This window comes from Manis pentadactyla, chromosome 5, assembly GCF_030020395.1.
Source record: "Manis pentadactyla isolate mManPen7 chromosome 5, mManPen7.hap1, whole genome shotgun sequence".
NCBI lineage: Eukaryota > Metazoa > Chordata > Mammalia > Pholidota > Manidae > Manis > Manis pentadactyla.
This window is the reverse complement of record NC_080023.1, coordinates 79,476,560-79,496,182: the sequence shown is the minus strand read 5'-3', so window position 1 is coordinate 79,496,182 and position 19,623 is coordinate 79,476,560. Positions and strand designations below refer to the sequence as shown.

At 34.2% G+C, this 19,623-nt stretch overlaps 1 protein-coding gene and 1 long non-coding RNA gene across 16 annotated transcripts in view; both read right to left on the bottom strand.

The window, feature by feature from the left end:
* The window catches only part of PDLIM5 (PDZ and LIM domain 5), a 211,458-nt gene that overhangs the window by 38,840 nt on the left and 152,995 nt on the right, over positions 1–19,623 (bottom strand). For 10 of the 15 annotated variants that reach the window (XM_057502450.1, XM_057502453.1, XM_057502454.1 and 7 more), the window contains 3 exons: positions 18,952–19,089; positions 18,085–18,216; positions 9,951–10,138 (listed from right to left, as the gene is read on the bottom strand). In XM_057502450.1, the coding sequence (XP_057358433.1) occupies positions 9,951–10,138; positions 18,085–18,216; positions 18,952–19,089 (458 nt within the window). The remainder of the gene's footprint in view (positions 1–9,950; positions 10,139–18,084; positions 18,217–18,951; positions 19,090–19,623) is intronic. The other 5 variants (XM_057502456.1, XM_036914096.2, XM_036914097.2 and 2 more) reach the window with 2 other exon arrangements.
* LOC130683811 (uncharacterized) lies at positions 15,691–18,078 on the bottom strand. The gene is made up of 2 exons (XR_008997802.1): positions 17,044–18,078; positions 15,691–16,356 (listed from the first exon to the last, which is right to left on the bottom strand). It is a non-coding gene; the product is annotated as an uncharacterized LOC130683811 (long non-coding RNA).

Genomic DNA, 19,623 nt, shown 5'->3' with positions numbered 1-19,623 from the left:
TCTTATTCTTATGGTACAAATCTAGGGTTAGCAGTTTTTTTCTATAAATGGCCAGAGAGTAAATACTTTAGGTTTTGTAGGTCATATGGTTTATGTTGCAGCTACTCAACTCGTCATTGCAGCATGAGAGGAGCCACAGTCAACATGCAAAAAAATGAGTATGGCTGAACTCCAACATAACTTTATTCCCCGAAACAGGTGGTGGGCCAGATGTGACCAAGGGTCACAGTTTGTCAACCCCTATTTTAAACCATATGTATTAATAAGTAATAATTCTTTAATGAAAGCATATATGAATAAGTCCAGATATCTTCCCTTATAAAAGGTTCAGTATTTTAATCTCAGGATGAAAGGAAAATGGGGAGAAAGAAGAGCTTTCACAACTGCACACTTGCATCAGCACTGGAAAGCTTCTGACATGGAAATAAATTCCAATAAGAGGATATTTAGAAGAAAAGAAAGAAGGCAGTTAACAGTAGTTACTTTTATTTTTTCCTAGCTGAGAGTCATGGCTTGAAACAAAAATCTACTTGTTCTGTAAAGAGACAGAGCATATTTAGATGTTTCACACCAGTTTTGACAATGGAAAAGCTACAGTCAGGCCTTTACGGCAAGTGGACTGTTTCAGTTTAATGATGTCAGAATGTAGGGGAGCAGATGGCAGTAAAACATTAGAAGAGATGCAGCATATGCACTGGTAGCAGTTTACTTATTCATATAAAAATTTTAAAATGGAACCAATAAATCTACCCATCTTAGCTAAGCAAATCTAGTTACCTCGATTTATTACTGCAATGTAAAGCCTACAATGAAATTTGGGATGGTTGTAGAAACAGTAATTTCCTTTCTCACCCCTATCTCCTTTGGACTTCAAATAAAAGATAGAATTTACATCCACTTATAAATGAGATGCACATCATTCAGTCTTTGATCTAATCAGATCTCACAAATATATCTGAATTCTCCTTGGGAAAAAAAGCAAATAATATATCAGATCTCTCCAAAGTTCTGTCCATAATGAGTAAGCAAGTTTTACTTTATTGCTAACACGCAGAAAATGCTAGAGGCAGGGTATGATGGAGGGTCATGTTAACTAGACTCTTACCTAATTTTTTCAAATAGAGTTCAGATGCAAAGATAATGTTGCTGGAAACAGATCTTAGCAGTTGTTAGTCAACTAGTTTATCCTTCCTATACAAAGCAAGAATCCTTTCTACACAGTCCTAAGAGATTCAGTACTCTTTAAGTAAATTCACTGATGTTATCTTGTGATACAGGAAACTGTACTATGTAGTTAATTATAACTGGGTTCAAGTCACTGTAGGACTCGGGACAATTGTTTTTACTTCTCTCAGACTCTGTTGCCTAATTGGTAAAATGATGCCCATTTAAAATTTTAATGACACCTATTGTACATTCTGAATAAAAAGATACTTTTTAAAAAACTGATACACAGTCTTATATTAGTTTCAAATTTACAACACAGTGTGGCTCAACAGTTCCCTATTATTAAATCCTCACCATCCTCACCACCACTACTACAGCTACTATCTATCAACATAGGAAGATGATACAGAATCATTAGCTGTATTTTCCATGCTGTCCTACTATCCCCGTGACCAACCTACATTATAATTGAGAATATAGGATACTTTTAAAAACAAAGCATTATAAAAACATAATTATTACAAGTAGTCAGTGACGCCTGCCATTTTACTGTCACATGAGGTTGTCTGCTTCCTTCAAGGCAACCCATTCTATCCCCGACCCCAAATACCCAAATGCAAATGGTGAGTACTCTCCAAGACAGTATACAACAGAAGCTAAAATTACTTAAATATTCATTTGGAAAGGTAAGTTTGTGTCTTTTTCCCTTTTTATTTTGACCAAAAGAAATTTCCTATGTCCTTAAGAACCTTCAAATGATCCCAACTTTTCTATTTACAGCTTACTTGTACCATGCTTCTTCAAAACATTTGTAGTTTCTATACAAATCTCATTATCAGTTATGAACCCTTGCCTTTACTACATTAATGCTGTTTTCATAGACAAAAGCAATTCACTAATAAAAACTTATATACATATTACTTGATATATATAAAGGGAATGATGCTGTGAGTAGAATATAGGGAAATTATTTGTTCAGTATGGAGTACCAGAGGTCAAGAATGTCTAATATTAAGTTATAAACTACTACTAGTGTACTGAATATGTCATCAGAACATCAACTAAATGTTTTTCCTTTCCTGAGTAAAATGCCTGCCTCCATGGACATATTTAACAAAAGTAAAAAAAAAATTTTTTAATCCAGTAATTTCTTACCAACATCAGGGTATATAAAAATAAACAGGATGTGTGTGTACACAGAATTAAGGAAAGCATGAAAGTGGCATTATTTTAACAAGCTATAAGAAAACAGCAAAAGGAAAAATTTTAGCACAGCTAGAAAACACTACTGTGAAAGAAAATATAATAAAGCCTTTTAATTTCAATGGTTCTGTGAAATAAAGTCACACTGTTTTTTATAGAAAACGTGGCTTAGAGTATCAGCCAATACTGTGTAACTCAATGATTTTCTGAGTAAGGGATTATATTATTTATTACTGCTTATTGTAATATTAATATATTTAGGTATCATTACAAAGACTTTCAAAATCAGCATATTTTAAGAATGAGAAAGAAGAAACTTACGATAAATGAAAAAATTATTAGCTTCTATATGGACTTAAGCGTTCTGAACTACATACAGTAACATGAGTATTTAATTTTTGACCAATGGGACGCTATAGAATTTCTCTTCTTTTGTCTTCAAAGAAGGCCCCTTTCCAACTCAATGTTTATTTCCATGACAACAGAGTACAAGTGCTTCCTGCAAAGGCTAGCAATGCAGTGAGGATCATGCCAAAGCTACCAATCTCCTATTTACAACTTCTGCAAAGAACTGAAAAGAGTAAACATTTAGAAAATGCTGATATTTAGGGGAAATAAATACACTTGCCAGAGGAAATGCTGCAAAAATAGACTAGTTATGTTACAAAAGGAAACTTTGACTTATTTCTCAAATAAAAGATGTGGTTCATTCAAGACTTATTTTTTGTAAGCAGATGCATTATATGAAAAAACTAAAGATATATTCAACCAATCATCTCTGCCATAGTCTGATTTACTCAGAACTAAGCATAGTTTGTCTAAGCCAAACACTATCTTCTCCCATGTTTTACCAGAGGATACATAAATGCTCCACAGGAAATAAAGTTCCATGGAAGAACTTTCTTTTTTTTAATTCAACCTGATTGTTTTAACCTGATTATTTATTTTAATTTTATTTAACCTAATCCCAGTCAGGTTAACATGTAAGAACTTCCTATTTTCTTGCTTTTGGAATTCTCTCCATTCCCACTGCTGTTGCCCAGGGTAATATTCATTATCATCAGCTCTATACTAGGTTATGTCAATGACCTCTTAAATACTAGTCTCCAGAACTCCAATTTTAATCTCTACACTGAGGTCATAATGATCTGTAAAATACACTAACATTATAAGCATCTTTTAATAATGCAAATCTGATTATGTCACTTTCTAGCTTACAAATCTTTTAAAAGCTTCTTTTCTGCATCAGTCCATACTCTTTTTCAAAGCTCTTTCTGACCAGGCTTCCATTAACCCACCCAACTTTCTTTCTGGCCACTGTAGAGTCCTGAACATAGTGAACTACTTGCTCTTCCTCCAGGAAGCCAAGTTCTCTGGGAACTTTTACACATTTTGTTCCCTCTCCAACTTGGCCCCTTCCTAAAAATATTCAAGGGGCATTGACTGCATATGATTTTCCTTGAGGAACAAACATTAATGCTTTATCCCTGCATAAAATACAATTCCACCATAACCAAATACATATTCTACCTCAAGATTGTTATCAGTGAAAATGTATTGGTCTCTTCTGCTTTCCATTGATCCAGACCTCTTCATGCCTTCTGCTCTGGATCTTACCATCTGATTTAATTCTGAACACTTTTTACTGATACCTGTTTATTTACCAGTGCTTTGCATCCAAGCTAATTTTTCCAGTGACAAAACAGATGACCTTTCCTAATATTTCCTCTACACTCCACTGCTTGATTCTTTATATGCCATAAATTCCCATAATTTTTGAGAAAAAATATTCCTATCATAGGGCTTCAGATCTATTATTAATTTTTAATTACTGGAAAGAAATAATAAAGTACTACTTATAGTACTGCTTATGTTCACAACTTTATAAAGTCTTTCTGGAGTTTAATGTTTCAAGGAGAGTGGAGTCCTCTTCTCCTTAAGCAATATGTGTAGTTTTTAATGGCAGCCTTTGGCAGGCAATGTGTCCACCTTTGTTCAGTGACTGTTGTGGGAAATTCAAATCTGGTAGGAGGAAAGAACAACATCTTGTGAATCCTTCAAATCATAAGAAGATGTGCAAAGTAAGACAAACTGACCAATCCACCCACTCACTATTCACTCATTGACATTTTTGAGGGCCTAGGAACTGTGCCAGGTATTGTTTAAGTGCAATAAAACAAAGATTAATAAAACTTGGCCCCTGTCCTTAAGGAAATCTAAAAACAGTAGTAAAAGGCACATATTTTAACAATTAAAATGAACATGATGAATGCTATAATAAAATCATCATCAAATTTTATAGGAACATAGGAAAACAACAGGCTGCTATTTAGAAGCTCAAGAAAGGTTCACAATGGAGATGACATCTATTTTTAAAGGGTGAAGAGATATTTTGCAGGGGTAAAAGAGTGGAAAAGCATTTCAAATAAAAGGAGCAGTCTGTACAAAGCACAGAGGTATTATGCCCAAAGAACAGTATGAACTCCCAAACTTTAGTGTGACTTGACTACTGGGAACATGAGGAAAGGTATTACAAAATTAAGCTGGAGAAGTAGTTAGCACAAGGTTGTAATGGACTGTAAGCCCTGTCAAAAAGCCAAACATTTAATGGAGGGGTAGCAGAGAGCCCAAACACTTTCAAACAGGGAAGTCACATGAGGAGACATGTTTTGTTGGATGGTAACAATGTAAGTTATTAATTCTATCACTAAAAGGAATAAAGACATTGAAGGCTCAAAATGCTCCATTTAGGAAACATCTCTGGCCTCCTGAAATTCATACCCCATGAGGCAGACATTCCTATTCTCCAGGGCCACCACCAGTCAGCAAACTGGGTTTAATGAACAAGAGGCCTGATGTAGCAAATCACTGCTTAAATTCCAATGAATTAGTCATTCTCTACTTGTATACAATTCAACTAAAGTTGGAAAACTGCTGTACTTCCAGCATACAATGGTTTATGACTTCAAGACAGAATTTGTGAAAAAATCTGACTATACTTGGTAAAATAGTAATACTTTATACATAAACTTACATCAAATGAACTAAATTTACCTAATCTGGTATCTAATTACATAGCAAATTAGGTCACCCTACATAAGCACAAGAATGTATTTATAACGTACACCATTAAATACACAAAGGTTTTGAAAGTATCTAACGACTTACTGATTATACACTACAGAAGGTTTCAAGCATGAAAAAATCTATTAGACGTAAAAATATAGTGAATTAAAATATAAACTTAAAAAAGTACAAATTCCCAATCCCAATTCTGAAAAATAAGAACTCACCTTTTATGTACTTTTTTAGATCAAGTCAATGTTTCTCAAGTGACTACTGCATCTGAATCATGGAAGTACTACGAAAGACAGTGGACAAGTAGGAAACAGTATTGCTAGCTTACAAGCAAATCAAGCTTGGATTCTTACTTCTTTTGTACCTTAACACTTTCATGCAGACTATGAACTTTTGAACATTTTGCATTCCAAAATATTTAGCTCTTTGTCAGTCACTGGCAAGCTTGTGTACGTGTGGTGGTGTAGGTTAAACTACATGCCTGAGGAAAAGAAGATGATCTAATCTAAACTACAATGCTGTTACATACACACCTGGTTCCTATTTGTCAACTGGTATAGCATTATTATGTTCTGGAAAGACTTCTGAGCCTAACATTTAAAATCAATTTCAGTGAAGGTAATAAAAACCCATTACAGGTTCTGAATATACTAGTAGCCTTAAATTTAAATTAGCCCTTTCAATGAAGTCCTTTTTTTTTTTGAGGGCTATCATTTCAAAACTAAATTAGTCACCATCCAATAGGCAGAAAGTATGACTAAAATGCTTATTTAATTACATGACCTTCAAACTTTTTCTTAACTAGAAAACACAGTAAGAAATACACTTTACTTACTGACACAAAATAAATGTGTATATGTTTGTATATATATATATTCACATATAGGTATGTGTGTTATATATATAATGTAAAATAAGTTATCGTATTTTCATAACATGATACCTATACTCAATAAGTTAAAGTTACTTAACATATTAAAATATCCTTCAATTTTCTATTCTCCTCTATTTTTGGGGGAAATACTGGCTATAATCCATTAAGTGGATTGCAGGATCAACTAGGTGAGTTACAGACTGCTTAATGATTTTGATCCCATCCTTTCCACCCAACTGTAGGAATTATTTTAAAATGGCATCACTGGTAATAGTTACTCTTTGTTGGTGGAAGGTAAAGGGGAATAAGAAGTCTCTTTCCCCCCTTTTTCGTCCATACTAGAGCACTGCTGTGAGTTATCAAGAGAAAGAAGCCGTAAGTTCTCCCTGCGAGAGAAGCAACACCACCTGCCTTCACACTTTGTCTAGTCCACACCAGCCAAGCAACCTGCCTTTCTGGCTTTTGTGTCCCTTTGGCTGGTGGTGCACCTTTCCCAGGGGACTTAGGAAAAGCCTAAGAACCTACTCAGCAACCACCTTGTAAGTCAAAAGAAGTTTTTCATTTGTATTAGGAAGACCTTGAAACTATCAAGACTAAGTGGATCCCGAGGTGCTTTTGTTTTGTTTTTAAATACGGAATGCTGTTAAGCAAGGTAGAATAAAAGAATCTGAGTGACCACAAATTTTCTATTTATTCTTCGATTTTATAAAATAGTATAAAATAATTTTTACATAATTATAGCTCATTAAATGCCATGTAACACTTAGAGCAAGATAAACAGCAGGCATTCCACAAATACTTTCTGATTTAAGCTAAGCATCATGATGCAATTCAACTATGATTTTTCAATGGCAAAACCTATCTTGTTTATATTAATCTTTTATAATGTTATATAATATACAATGCTTTATTTATACTGTTATAATTTTGCTCAGATTAAATTCACATATTTTCTTTGAAAAATATATTAAATAATAACCATTTGAATCATGATTATAGTTGCATCATTTGCTTTATTGTAATAAATTAGGTTCAGAGAAGAAAGGATTGTGTCACCCTCTTGTGGTGATTTTGCTGTAGTGTATTCTCCAGAAGTTCCACACCAATGAGAACTTACTCTTTTCCTTTCAAGAGGCAGAATAGTATTTTGACCATAGTTTCTGAATTTCCAAAAGTAGTACATATACTTTGTGTCCTCCCTTCAGTTACTACCTCAGAAATTTAGTCTTCTCCCCATCCTGTTAGGAAACATTCTGTTCTCTTCCACTTACCATACCATAAATCTTAAGTTATTTTCTATATTCTAATGCACATACAAAATAACCACAGCAAATCTCTATCACCATAAGTAAGCTTGAAATAATTGGACATAATTAAAAATGTTTGGGGCTGAATTGCCCACATTTTTTCTCGAGAAAATAGGTCTTGCTAAGTTGTTAGTCAAGAAATTTCAGAGGCTTATGATATTACTCTAAATATTTCAACTTTTCAAAAGTAATAGTGTCTTCTTTAAAACAGTCTAGATCATATGTAATGGCCTATTCTCTTTCCCCCTCAACACAAAACTTCTAACTTCTTTGCAAAATTAGTAACATGCAGTGGTGTTTCAAAACCATACAAAATGACACTATGAATAAATTTTAACTATATACATAATTAGTATTTTTCTAAAGATAATTTATTTACAATAAATGAAGTTCAATTTGGTATTTAACATACTTAAACACTACAGGAAACACAAAACAAAGATAAGTCTCTAATTAACTAAGATCTGCTCTTACAACTATAAAAAAATTCTTAAGTAATAATAAATGATCAATGCTTAAAGCTACCCTATTTTAAAAAGCAATCCCATATGTATTCAATCAATATTCACCCCAAAACTGAAGAGGACAATTATAGAGAGGACTAGGTAAAAAAGCACATTCTGTGGCAGAGGGATCAGAACTTTCAAAAGCAAGGTAACATGGCATGTCTTAGTAACTGAAGATGTTTTAGTAAGACCACAGCACTGATTATTAATTTGATTATGACACTGAAGAGTAGGTAGGAACCAGAGTGAAAAAGGTCTTAAATGATAAGTTAAGGAATAGTGAGACACAGTAAAGCATATGCAGCAGGAGAGTGACATGACAAGTCAGAGTTTTAGGAAGACACTTGCTGCAGTACAGAGGACAGGTTGACAGGTTGAGAAGGGGAGAGGGAAATTAGTTAGAAGTTGTTTGCAGGGACATGGGCCTGAACCAAGGTAATGATTCTGACCACAGAGAGGAAAAAGGAAACTTGAGACATACTAAGAGGTGAAATCATCAGATGTTAGTTATTATGAGAATATGGGGGGAGAAGCAGACTGTCTAAGTTTTATTTCAAGCTTTGGTGACGGGATAGCTATATGTGGGGAGGTTGGGGTTCCTAGGGCCAGGATCCTCACTGAACTTAAACCACTTGATGTGACTGGCCTGTTGCTAGGCTACTGCTTATATAGAGAGCTGGGCCCAGTGCTCAGGACAGAGGCAGAGATGCTATTGCTAGACCTACCACCGGGAGAACAAGCCAGGTAATAAACCTTTTCACCCCAAGAATGTTCTACTGCCATTTCTTTGGTCACACTGATTCCAAAGCGAACTTGCCCGGGGTTGAAACCCATTGGCAAGACACTATACCATTCCCAAAGATAGGCACTGATATTTTTGGACATGCTGTGTTTAAGATGCCACCTGGAAATAGCAAGTAGGTCAACACGTTTGAGGATACAGAGTTTAGGAGAGAGAGGACTGTAAATTATCAGTGGCTAGATAGTACAAGTAATCTGGATGAAAGATTATCCAGGGAGAGTATAAAGAGTGAAAAGAGATGAAGGATGGGACTGGCAACATGTATGTGGTTGTGTGTGCGTGCATATGTGTGTATACATACATACATACATACATATATATAGTCCCATCTTCCTTTCAAGAGAGGTACTTTAGTCCTTTAATCAGAACTTTTGTTCATGCTGGGAAAACAGGTATTATTTAGTCTGCCTTCATTTTGCAGATTAGAAAACTAAGGATCAAAGAGGTTAAATATCTTTATTTAAAGCTCTTTATCCACAGGAGTGAGTGAAAACTCAAGTTTCCAGACTGAGCCCAAGCTGTTCCATCCTTCCATTCAAATGTTCTCTTTCTGGTCTTACATCCTTCTGCTTCTGCCTTGTAAATCTTCAGAGGATAAGACGTCAAAAATTCTTTCTTCATAATTGATGGTAATAAATGTTTCTGTTGTTATTTTGTATGTATCATCAAAACTAAACTGTATTCTCAAGGCTAACCTTCTAACAATGTGGTTCGTTAATAAGACACCAAATTTATAACTGAACACATACTTCCTGAGTACTCTAGGAAACAGGGAAATACCCGTTCTATAATTCTATAATTATGAATAGCAAGTGACAACTGTGCTGAACATACAGAGAGAGTGTTATGAGACACTTCAGAGAGACAAATAGCTATAGCTATTTTTTGCTCTCCTTTTACAATCTTAGATGGTGTAGCATGGGTTTCACCAGTGATTTCCACCATATAACCCAGAACACATTTTCATAATTACAATTAAGAAAAGCAAAAGGCAAGAGATTTCTTTTGCCTACCTGCTTGGTCTGGCCGTTGCCAGCTTGGTGACTTGATAATGCTCATGGATCCTTGTGGCTTGAAGGCTGCAGCAGTTGTGAGACTGGCCACCCCTGGCCTGGCCGAGGCTGGGCTTTCCTGCCTCTCAGGCATGCTCCGTGCTGAAGCTACTGATGGAGTTAATTGCTGAGAAGGATCCTGGGTGTTGCTGGAAAGAAAATAAGAAAACATTTATGGTGAAGTATAGCAATCTAACTTAGCAATGATCCTTCAATCTATAAAATCTCTAAGAAAAACAAAATATTGACATTCAAAAAAAGAAAAACTCTAAAGCCATGACAGACTGCCTCTCATTAAAACAAAGATCCAAAATATATAAAGAATGTACACAACTTAATGTAAAAAGAATAATAATCCAATTAAAAAATGGGCAGAGGGCTTGAATAGACATTTTTCCAAAAAATGCATACATATGGTCAACAGGCACATGAAATAATGACGATCATCAGGAAAATGCAAATCAAAACCACAAGGAGGTATCACCTCACACTTGTTAGATTGGTTATTATCAAAAAGACAAAAAATAAGATTTGTTGATAAGGATATGAGAAAAGAGAGCCCTCTCCTACACTGTTGGTGGGAATGTAAACTGGTGTAACCAATTACAGTATGAGGTTCTCAAAAAATCATGAATAGAACTAACATATGATACAGCAATCTCACTTCCGGGTATTTATCCAAAGAAAACAAAAAACACAATTAAAGGAGATATATGCAACCCTATGTTCATTGCAGCATTATTTACAAGAGACAAAATAAGAATGTAACCTAAGGGTCCATCAACAGATGAATGGATGAAGAAGGTGTGGTACATATACACAATGGAATATTACTCAACCACAAAAAAGGACAGAAACTTATCATGAGAGAAAACATACATGGACCTACAGGGCATTATGCTAAGTGAAGTAAGTCAGAGAAAGACAGATACTGTATGATTTCTTTTTCATGTGGAATCTAAAAACAAAAGAAATGAACAAATAAAACAAAGCAGAAACAGACAGAAATACTGGAATAAACTATTGGTTACAAGACTGGGTTGGGGTTGAGGGGAAAGTGAAATAGGTGAAGGTGATTAAGAGGTATAAACTTTCAGTTTTATAAAATAAATCACAGTGGTAAAACATACAGCATAGGGAATACAGTCAATAATATTGTAATAACACATGCTAAGGAGACAGTAATTAGACTTATGGGAATCATTTCATAATACATAAAAACATTAAATCACTATGATGTACATCTGGAACAAACAGCATATTGTATGTCAGCTATACTTCAATTTAAAAAAACAGAAAAAAAAGGAAAGAAAAAGAGTCCAGTTGCATTTGTCTAATTGGAAATTCTCTTGAAAAGGTCTACCATGAGAAATTAGGCTACTAATTATATAGCCAATCCATTTATATAATGAGTTAATTTCCTCTTCCTATTTCTATCTCAACATTTCAGAACAGTTAATATTAAAACAACTAATTATTGGAGAATACCTGATAATCTCTATGAAATGGCACAAATCTTTCCCTTTCCACCCCACCCCACATTCTCCAGGCATTTTATGAACCAAGATTCTCTGACGTCTCACCAGTCACTCTTTTCACTCACATACTCATTCATTCATTCAATAAATATTCAAACACCTACTGTATGCCAGACATTGTGCTGTGCACTGACCACACAGTGGTAAACAAGAGACAACATCTCCAGTCTAATAGAACATCCAGTGTTCTATGGTCATAATACAGGAAAATAGGCAAGACTGCCATTGTCCTCTCTCAATCAGTTATTTGCTTAACGGGCCTTAACTGTGCTGGCTCCAGTTTAATTTAGAACACATGGTTTTTAGTAGCCAGTCACTTGTTATTTATAATTATATACTATCATTTCAAAAAAAAATTTTAAGTAGCTCAAATTATAAAACATGTATTTTTTAATGAGATTTACTATAGCAGTAATGATACAGTAGCAGGGATGATATAATACTACAGCAATTTCTCTTAAGTATTATAGTAACAATAATTATAAAAATAATAATATATCCTGATAACTTTTCAGTAGAAATTGAGGAACTGGTTGTTTAAGTAATTCCATGCACAGAAACTCAATTCCTTCAATAAGTTAAATCAAAAGCTGAAGGAACAGATTGATAGAGATGCTATATTAATGACTTTAGTAAAATAAATACCCTAAATGGTACTATTTAGGTTGAGATTATTACAACAAAATTTCAAATTCCATCATTTTCATTACACTGTCAAATGAAAAAGAATTTACCTGATTTTTCCCATGTTTCTTGAATCTTGGATAACATCTAAAAGAGTAGTAGGCTTGAGACTGCCTATCCTTAGGAAGGGCTGCTTGCAAAGCTGGCCTCTGACTGATATTTGGGAATTTGGCTGGTAACAGTCCTGTGCAGTCATATAAGACTTTCTAAAACATGAGTGGCTCACTGTGCCTTAACTATATAAACAATGGGGTTTATGCTAAACACCTGCTTTAGTTCTGATAATCTGAGGTCTGGTATGAACTAGGCACAGCATACCACATGAGGAACCCCAGTAAAAACGCTGCTTAGTTGTAGTTTCTGATGAGCTTTTCTGGTGGACAACACTTGGCACGTTGTAGGAATCAAGCACATCCTGGGACTTGGATGTGACTTCACTGGGACGAGGACTTTTGGAAACTGGAGTTTTCTTCTTGACGTGATCACATGCATGTTTTTCCCTTGTTGAATATGCTTTGTATTCTTTCACTGCCATAAATCTTAGTTGTGAGTGTTAACTACATACCTCAGTTCTTTAAGCTCTCTAATGAATCGTCAAACTTGGAGGTGATCTTGAGGCACCTCTCTGACACTGAACAGTTTTGAAAAATTACACTACAGCTATTTTAACCTTCTTGGCTTATTGTTCCCTATTACTGTTTTCCCAGATTCAAGTGCAACAGAGCCATCACCTTTTATCTTTAGTCAGTTTAATGAAAAACTAAAACCTGCTTTAATGTGAAAAGTGTGGACACTTGAATAATTTTTTTCATAAATAAAAAGTGAAAGATTGGCAATGCTGAACTTAGTTATTAAGATGACCCAGTAAATAATATTAATGGAAACAGAGTTTAAGCATTCTACTATAGTGGTTTATAAGCACATTTTAAAAGCTTTGGGATGGACAAATTATTTTACTTCTCTAAACCCCAATTACCTAAACTTTAAACAGGGATAATACTTTGATCATAAGAGTTTCATGAGGCTTAAATAAGATAATTATGTACTAAATACTTAGCAGACTCTAAGGCATAAAATATTAACATCTGGAAAGGATAATTATTTTCAATATTTTTACAGATTACAAATAAATGATTTGTAATCATTTATTTGTCATTTTAATTCTAGTTAAGTGATGCAGAAAAAATGATAATCCATATAGACTCAGTTCTGAGAAGAAAATTTATGACCAAGAAATAGTATAAATTACAATGAAACAAAAATACAATCTGGAAATATTAACAAAACCCAAATCATCATTTAATGTTTAATAATCTGAAGGAATTAAACTATAATTCCAGGAAGAGTGCCAGACAAAATTACTTAGAAGAAAGCGACGAGGATGACAGGCCTACTAGAGTTTGGCTGAGGGAACTGGCATTATTAGCTGAGGGTATGAAAAACACCCAGGACACGCATTAAGAGCAATCTTCAAATTACGTGACTTGTGGATTATGACTACATTCTGTTTGCCTAAATTGTTAAGTCAAATCTATGGTGAGATAGATTTGGTTCAATAAAAAGAAGTACTTCCTGATATGAAAAATTGTCCAAAAGGAAAAAAAGTGTTTCCTAACAATGCCTTTTGTGAAAGACCTGTCTCTAGGAGATATTTAAGAGGATGGAGATGTTGTAGGGTGAAGGCTAAGTTACACTTCAGCATGACATTCGGAGCCTTCTAAAGATAAAGCTACAATCTACCTGTCCAATCCTATCTCCTACCATATTGCTATCCAAACTATATTCTGACCCTGCCTTTCTGTCCAAAGTCTCCATTTTTCCCAGGTTCCACACAAAATGTACTTCCCCCAACTACACCTCTGCACCCATCCAAATTCTATCCATAATTAATAGTGATAGCAGTAACAATAATATCCATCATGCACTGTGTACTATACTATACAAGTAACATATGTTATTTAATCATTCAATTTTCTAGAAGTAAAGACATTCCTTCCTTTCAAATCATGGCACATATGAACTGCATGGCATACAGTTACATTTCATTTAGTAAGAGCCAGGTTTTATTTTTTTTAATTAATAGTAACTTCTTTATGTATTTTGTCTCCTCCACTACATTATAAACTACCTGAGTCTGGGGTCTTTACTGTGACCTTGGGTATGTTACTTAAATTTGGTAAGTTTCCTTACCTATAATATGTGGTAAAAATATCTAATGATAAGTGCATTTATTAAATAAATACCCCTCATTTCTACTAGGAATTCTGCTTCCAAATGTAGTCTGTGGATAGTTTTGGTACCTGACACAATCTTGCTTCCTCAATTTTGGGACCTGACACAATCTTATTTCCTCATTTTTATTAGCCTGCTAAATAAACAAGCACTGAAATGAAATCTTAAGTTAATAGGACTTCCATCTCAAGAATACCAAACTTTTTGTTTTATATTTCAAAAACTGAAAATGGAGAAACATAATACTAACAGAGCAAGGGTTTCTTTTCAGAACTGGGCTAAAGAGGAAAAAAGAAAAAGTTAACTTCCAGATTCAGCAACCTGATTTATCTTGAGTTTACATTCCTTTCCCACATTTGTTTATTATAACAAATAAATTTCAGCTACAGATTGGGAACAGTCATAAATTTTAAGTCTATTTTCAAGGGAAAACTGTTCAAAGAATACTCATGAGGTAACCTTTATTCTAATTACATGTTCAAATTTTTTGAAAAGCCAGGTATACATTGCAAGTTTAATTATCAGTGTTTAAACAGTTTTTAGCTAAAGTCTTATAAAAAATTGATACACTAACACACAGACTCTAATGCGGTAGGAAAGGAGTATTTCTGGAAAGGTCACAACTATAAGCAAACTTTTCTTTTAACAGAATTCTTCTGTCAGAACTCTACACAAGGACCTAGACATACAGAGGAGCCGTGAGTCACCTTCCTTCCAGAATCCTTTGTTTGCAAGAAGACTTTTTCTATTTTCCTAAGCAAAATTCTTTAGACCTTTTTTTTTGGTATCATTAATATACAATTACATGAGCAACATTATGGTTACTAGACCCCGCCCATTATCAAGTCCCCACCACACACCCCATTACAATCTCTTTAGACTTTTTTGTACCAAAATTCAAAATGCTGAATATACTATAATGGAATGAAACAAGTTTGATATTATACTATATCATAATTTTAAAGATTACTGTCATATGAAAGCAAAAATCAGACATAAAATATCTCTGGCATTATCCCAACTGCTCATCTCACTACATTAGCGAAGTCTTCTCAGGAAATACTGCATTTCCTCTGGAAAACAGGAGTTTTCCAGAATGCCAATTAGCTTACCTTGTCAAGAAGCATTTCCCTTTCCCAAACAGCAAACATATTTAGTCTGTGTGTCTACTGCTGTTAATCCAAAGTCCTACTAAAGACTACCAACCCGTGCTCTAGAGGTGAGCCCACATATAGCTTCAGTCAGTCCATAACTGCATGAACACTTTTTTTTTTTAAGTAGGCAGTTTATTTCAACAAGATGCTTGACTTGAAGGGAAAACTACCTAGGACTCATTTCTTTTGGAGTAATTTATCCCTATTTAAAGAGAGATTGCCCTACATGTAATAATAGCTATGTACAAAAAGTTTAAAAGTTGTTCTTGGTTTTATAATGATAAATAAAAAAGATAAAAAATCTTCAATTGAATAAGGTATACAAGGATTTTTATGTTTTTTTGTCATCATTGCTGTTAAGCAGTGAGAGCAAAATAACTTACTGGAATGTAAAGATAAGAGTTGAATGAGCATGCCGCTAAAGGAGAAAGGAGTACTTTTACAGGACCAGTATTTTCCCGCATCCCATCTCCATTTGATGGCAATCAAAACATACCATTGGCCATTTAGTTTTTAAAAAATGCAATAGGTGCTTTTCTGGAGAAAAGATCTACAGCATTCCATTAGGTTCTCAAAGAGATCTTTTATTCTAAGCATGGTCAGTAACCTGTCTCTGTACAGACTTAGCCTTGACAGTGAAAGATATCCACTCATTTAACACTCAAAATTCCACAAATATAAATAGTTGCAGTTTTTATCTTAGAGCAAAACTTACAATGATCTCTCTCTTCCTGTTTAAACACTGCCCTTAAAAGTTACCTAGAATTGGCCAGAGACGGGTAAGATTCCTCAAGGGAGGAACAACCTAAGACAGGCACAGTCGCAGGGGGACCATCAGGTGAGAAATTGGGGATCAACAGAGGTGAGGCTTAGAACCTCACCCCCCACGTTTTGAGAGAAATCTTCTGCATCCGTGGATGTTTTGTTGCCCTTGTCTAGCTTGGATTCATACTTAGTCTATAGGCACAGACCTGATCATCTACATTTGCTCTCTTACAGCACTAAACTATGTTTTCTACCTTTATCTTGCATCTACCTACCACTTCAGCATTTTATTTTAAAAAATAAATAAAATAATAATAATAATAATAATAAGGGAGAAATGTGGGATTCACATATAAATCAAGTATAAAAATCAAACAAATATTCATATTTGACTTGATTGTTTATAGTTCATGATGCGTGATCAAAACCGAAAGTTTTTGTGATGACTGCCCTTGTACTGTTCACCATGTAAGAACTTATTCACTATGTAAGAATTTGTTCACCATGTAAGAACTTGTTTGTTATGCTTCAGAAGATTGGAGACTGATGAGAATTAGGCTTGGAGGGGATTAATGATTGCGCATTGAGTCCCCTATACAGAATTTTATTGTTATTAACAACCATTTTGATCAATAAATATGAGAGATGCCCTCTCAAAAAAAAAAAGAAAAAAAAAGTTACCTAGCATTATGATTAAGTAAAGTTGACCCTTGAAAAATAAGGGTTTGAACTTTGCAGGTCCACTTACACATAGATTCTTAAAAGAAATACTGGACAGTACTGTAAATGTATTTTTCTTATGATTTTCTTAATATTTTCTTTTTTCTTTTTTATTTTATTTAAGAATACAATCTATAAATAGTATAACATACAAAACATGTACTAATTGACTATTTATGTTACTGGTAAGGCTTCTAAGAAGTCAAAAGTAGGGTGTTAAGTTTTGGAGAAGTCAAGTTATATGCCAATTTTCAATTGTGCAGGGGGTCAGCTCTCCTAACTCCCAAGCTGTATAGTGGATAGGATATAAGCACTTGATCAATAGACAGCTTATATCAAATCAGGCTTTTACTAATTATAGTGATAGCTGTACATTATGCCATTAATTTTGTTGTCAGTAACGATTTTAAATTTCCTTAAGATTGTAACATTTGTATACACTTGGGATGTTTTTATTTTTTACATAATGCCTAATAACTATTGGCATAATTGTTAAGTTTAGGGAAAAAATTAATTTGTGTGTTTCAGTGTTTTCCAGATATGGTGAAAATTAAGCCATTTGCCCAAGGAAAACATTCATATTTAAAATCTGTCAGATAGTAGACAATCAAAAACCAAATCTTTTATACTCTTTTCATTTTTTCAAAATGTATAAAGGTATGTTTTACTAAACATTTGACTCTTCTAGTACAGTTACATCCATGCAATAAAAGGCAGAGTTCTACTATAATTTAAATACTTGCACAACTACTCATAATTTCCTAACAAATATCAAGTGTCACAAGATGAAGTAAAATATGTCCCAAGAGTTAAAAGGCAAGTTAATAATCATACAAAATAACATGCTTGTGCATTAGCGTTCCGCTGAAATTACAGTTAATTTGAAATGACACAAATCAGCTTTGGCTTTCTCATCTGGCCTGTTAATGTGGTGGTTAAGTGTTACAGAAAGCAGTATCTTTTACAGCAAACCACCACTGATTCTATCTGCTCCCACAGTACCTTGTGTTCCTAACACGGATAGAGCCAGTCGATTTCCTCGAGGACTGGAGATATGAAAAAGCTAAAGGCTTGGACACAGGGCTGATGCAAAGTGCATCCAGGAGCGAGGGATATTGTTCAGGATTGGAGAGCCTGGTGAGCATTTAGAAAGAGTTTTAAGTAAAAAATCACACTACCAAGAGCAGAAAGTAGTTTTCATAGTCTATGATTTGGAACATTTCCAGAAAGGAATACAGAGAGAAGAGAGACAGGGAGAACAAAGCAATATAAAAAGAATGAAAAGAAGTGCTAAGGGTCTATTATACTATTTTACTCACTAATATAGATTTGATTACATTTTGACCCAAATTGATAAAGGCAATCATTTAGAAAGTCTTTAAAAACTACTAGAAATTATGTAGTAAAAACAAAACTACCCCACAAAAATAAGTTTTTCTTCTTTTTTTAGGAAGAAGGGTTATTATAGAGAACAGTGAGCCATTAGCTCACCCTCAAATATAATCAGTGTGTGGGATATGATATAACTACTTGAAATTTAAAATACCTACTCTATTCCAGATATAAAAACTAAAAATTACAAAAGCCCCAAACTCAGTAGACACAACATGCAATAATCCACACAACTGAGAAGTATCACAGATAAATGATAGTAATGGAAAGAGATAAAAGGGTGATTAAAAGAAAAGTTCAGTAACAAACACTGTAGGATAAAGCCACAACCTGGATAAAATGTCCACAGTACAATTCAATCTCATAATAGAACTGTGACTGTTTCAAATGGGGACATTCCCCTTGAGTTGAGGTGACTTGTAAGCCCGTGAAAAGTGTTGAGATCACGTCAGAGACACATTGTTCATGCAGTTCTACCTGGTTTTTGCAGCTATGACAGCAGACACAGTAGCAGCTGCACTGCTCAGAACTGCAGCAGTGTATCTAGCAGGAGAGGAGAAGGTAGAAAAGTTTCGAGAACCTTCCAAAGAACTTGCCACATTTCTTGTGGAGCTGCTTAAATTGACAGAGGAGAGGAACAAAAGGTAAAGTGAGAAGAGGCAGCATAATAAAGGTAATTTATTAATTACTTTTTTAATTTATTAATTAATATATTAATACTTAGACATAAAGATGTGACATGTCAAGTATAATAGGTGTTCAGGTCCTTTTTTTACTGCTGCTATGGTTTTCCTTAGAAATTAAAATTTGATGTGTAATCCTCAGCAAAACTGATCTTTAAAATACAAACACTTATGAATGTATTTAAGTTCACTGTCTCTAAGTCTATTTAAAGTTAAATCAATATCCTATAGTAACACACATTTGAAGATTGATTTAACAACTAAGTAGGCAAATAAATTTAAACATGAAGTTTGAATTTCTAGAAGCAGAGAAAGGAAGGTTATATCAGTGTTCCCATAAATCTCTACATAAAGTTTTACATTAGAGATGATATATACCCAGAGCTTGACACTTTAATGATATTTGTGTTTTCAGGAGAAGCAGGTACAACCAGCAGAGCTGCCTATTCAGAAGCAGCAATACATA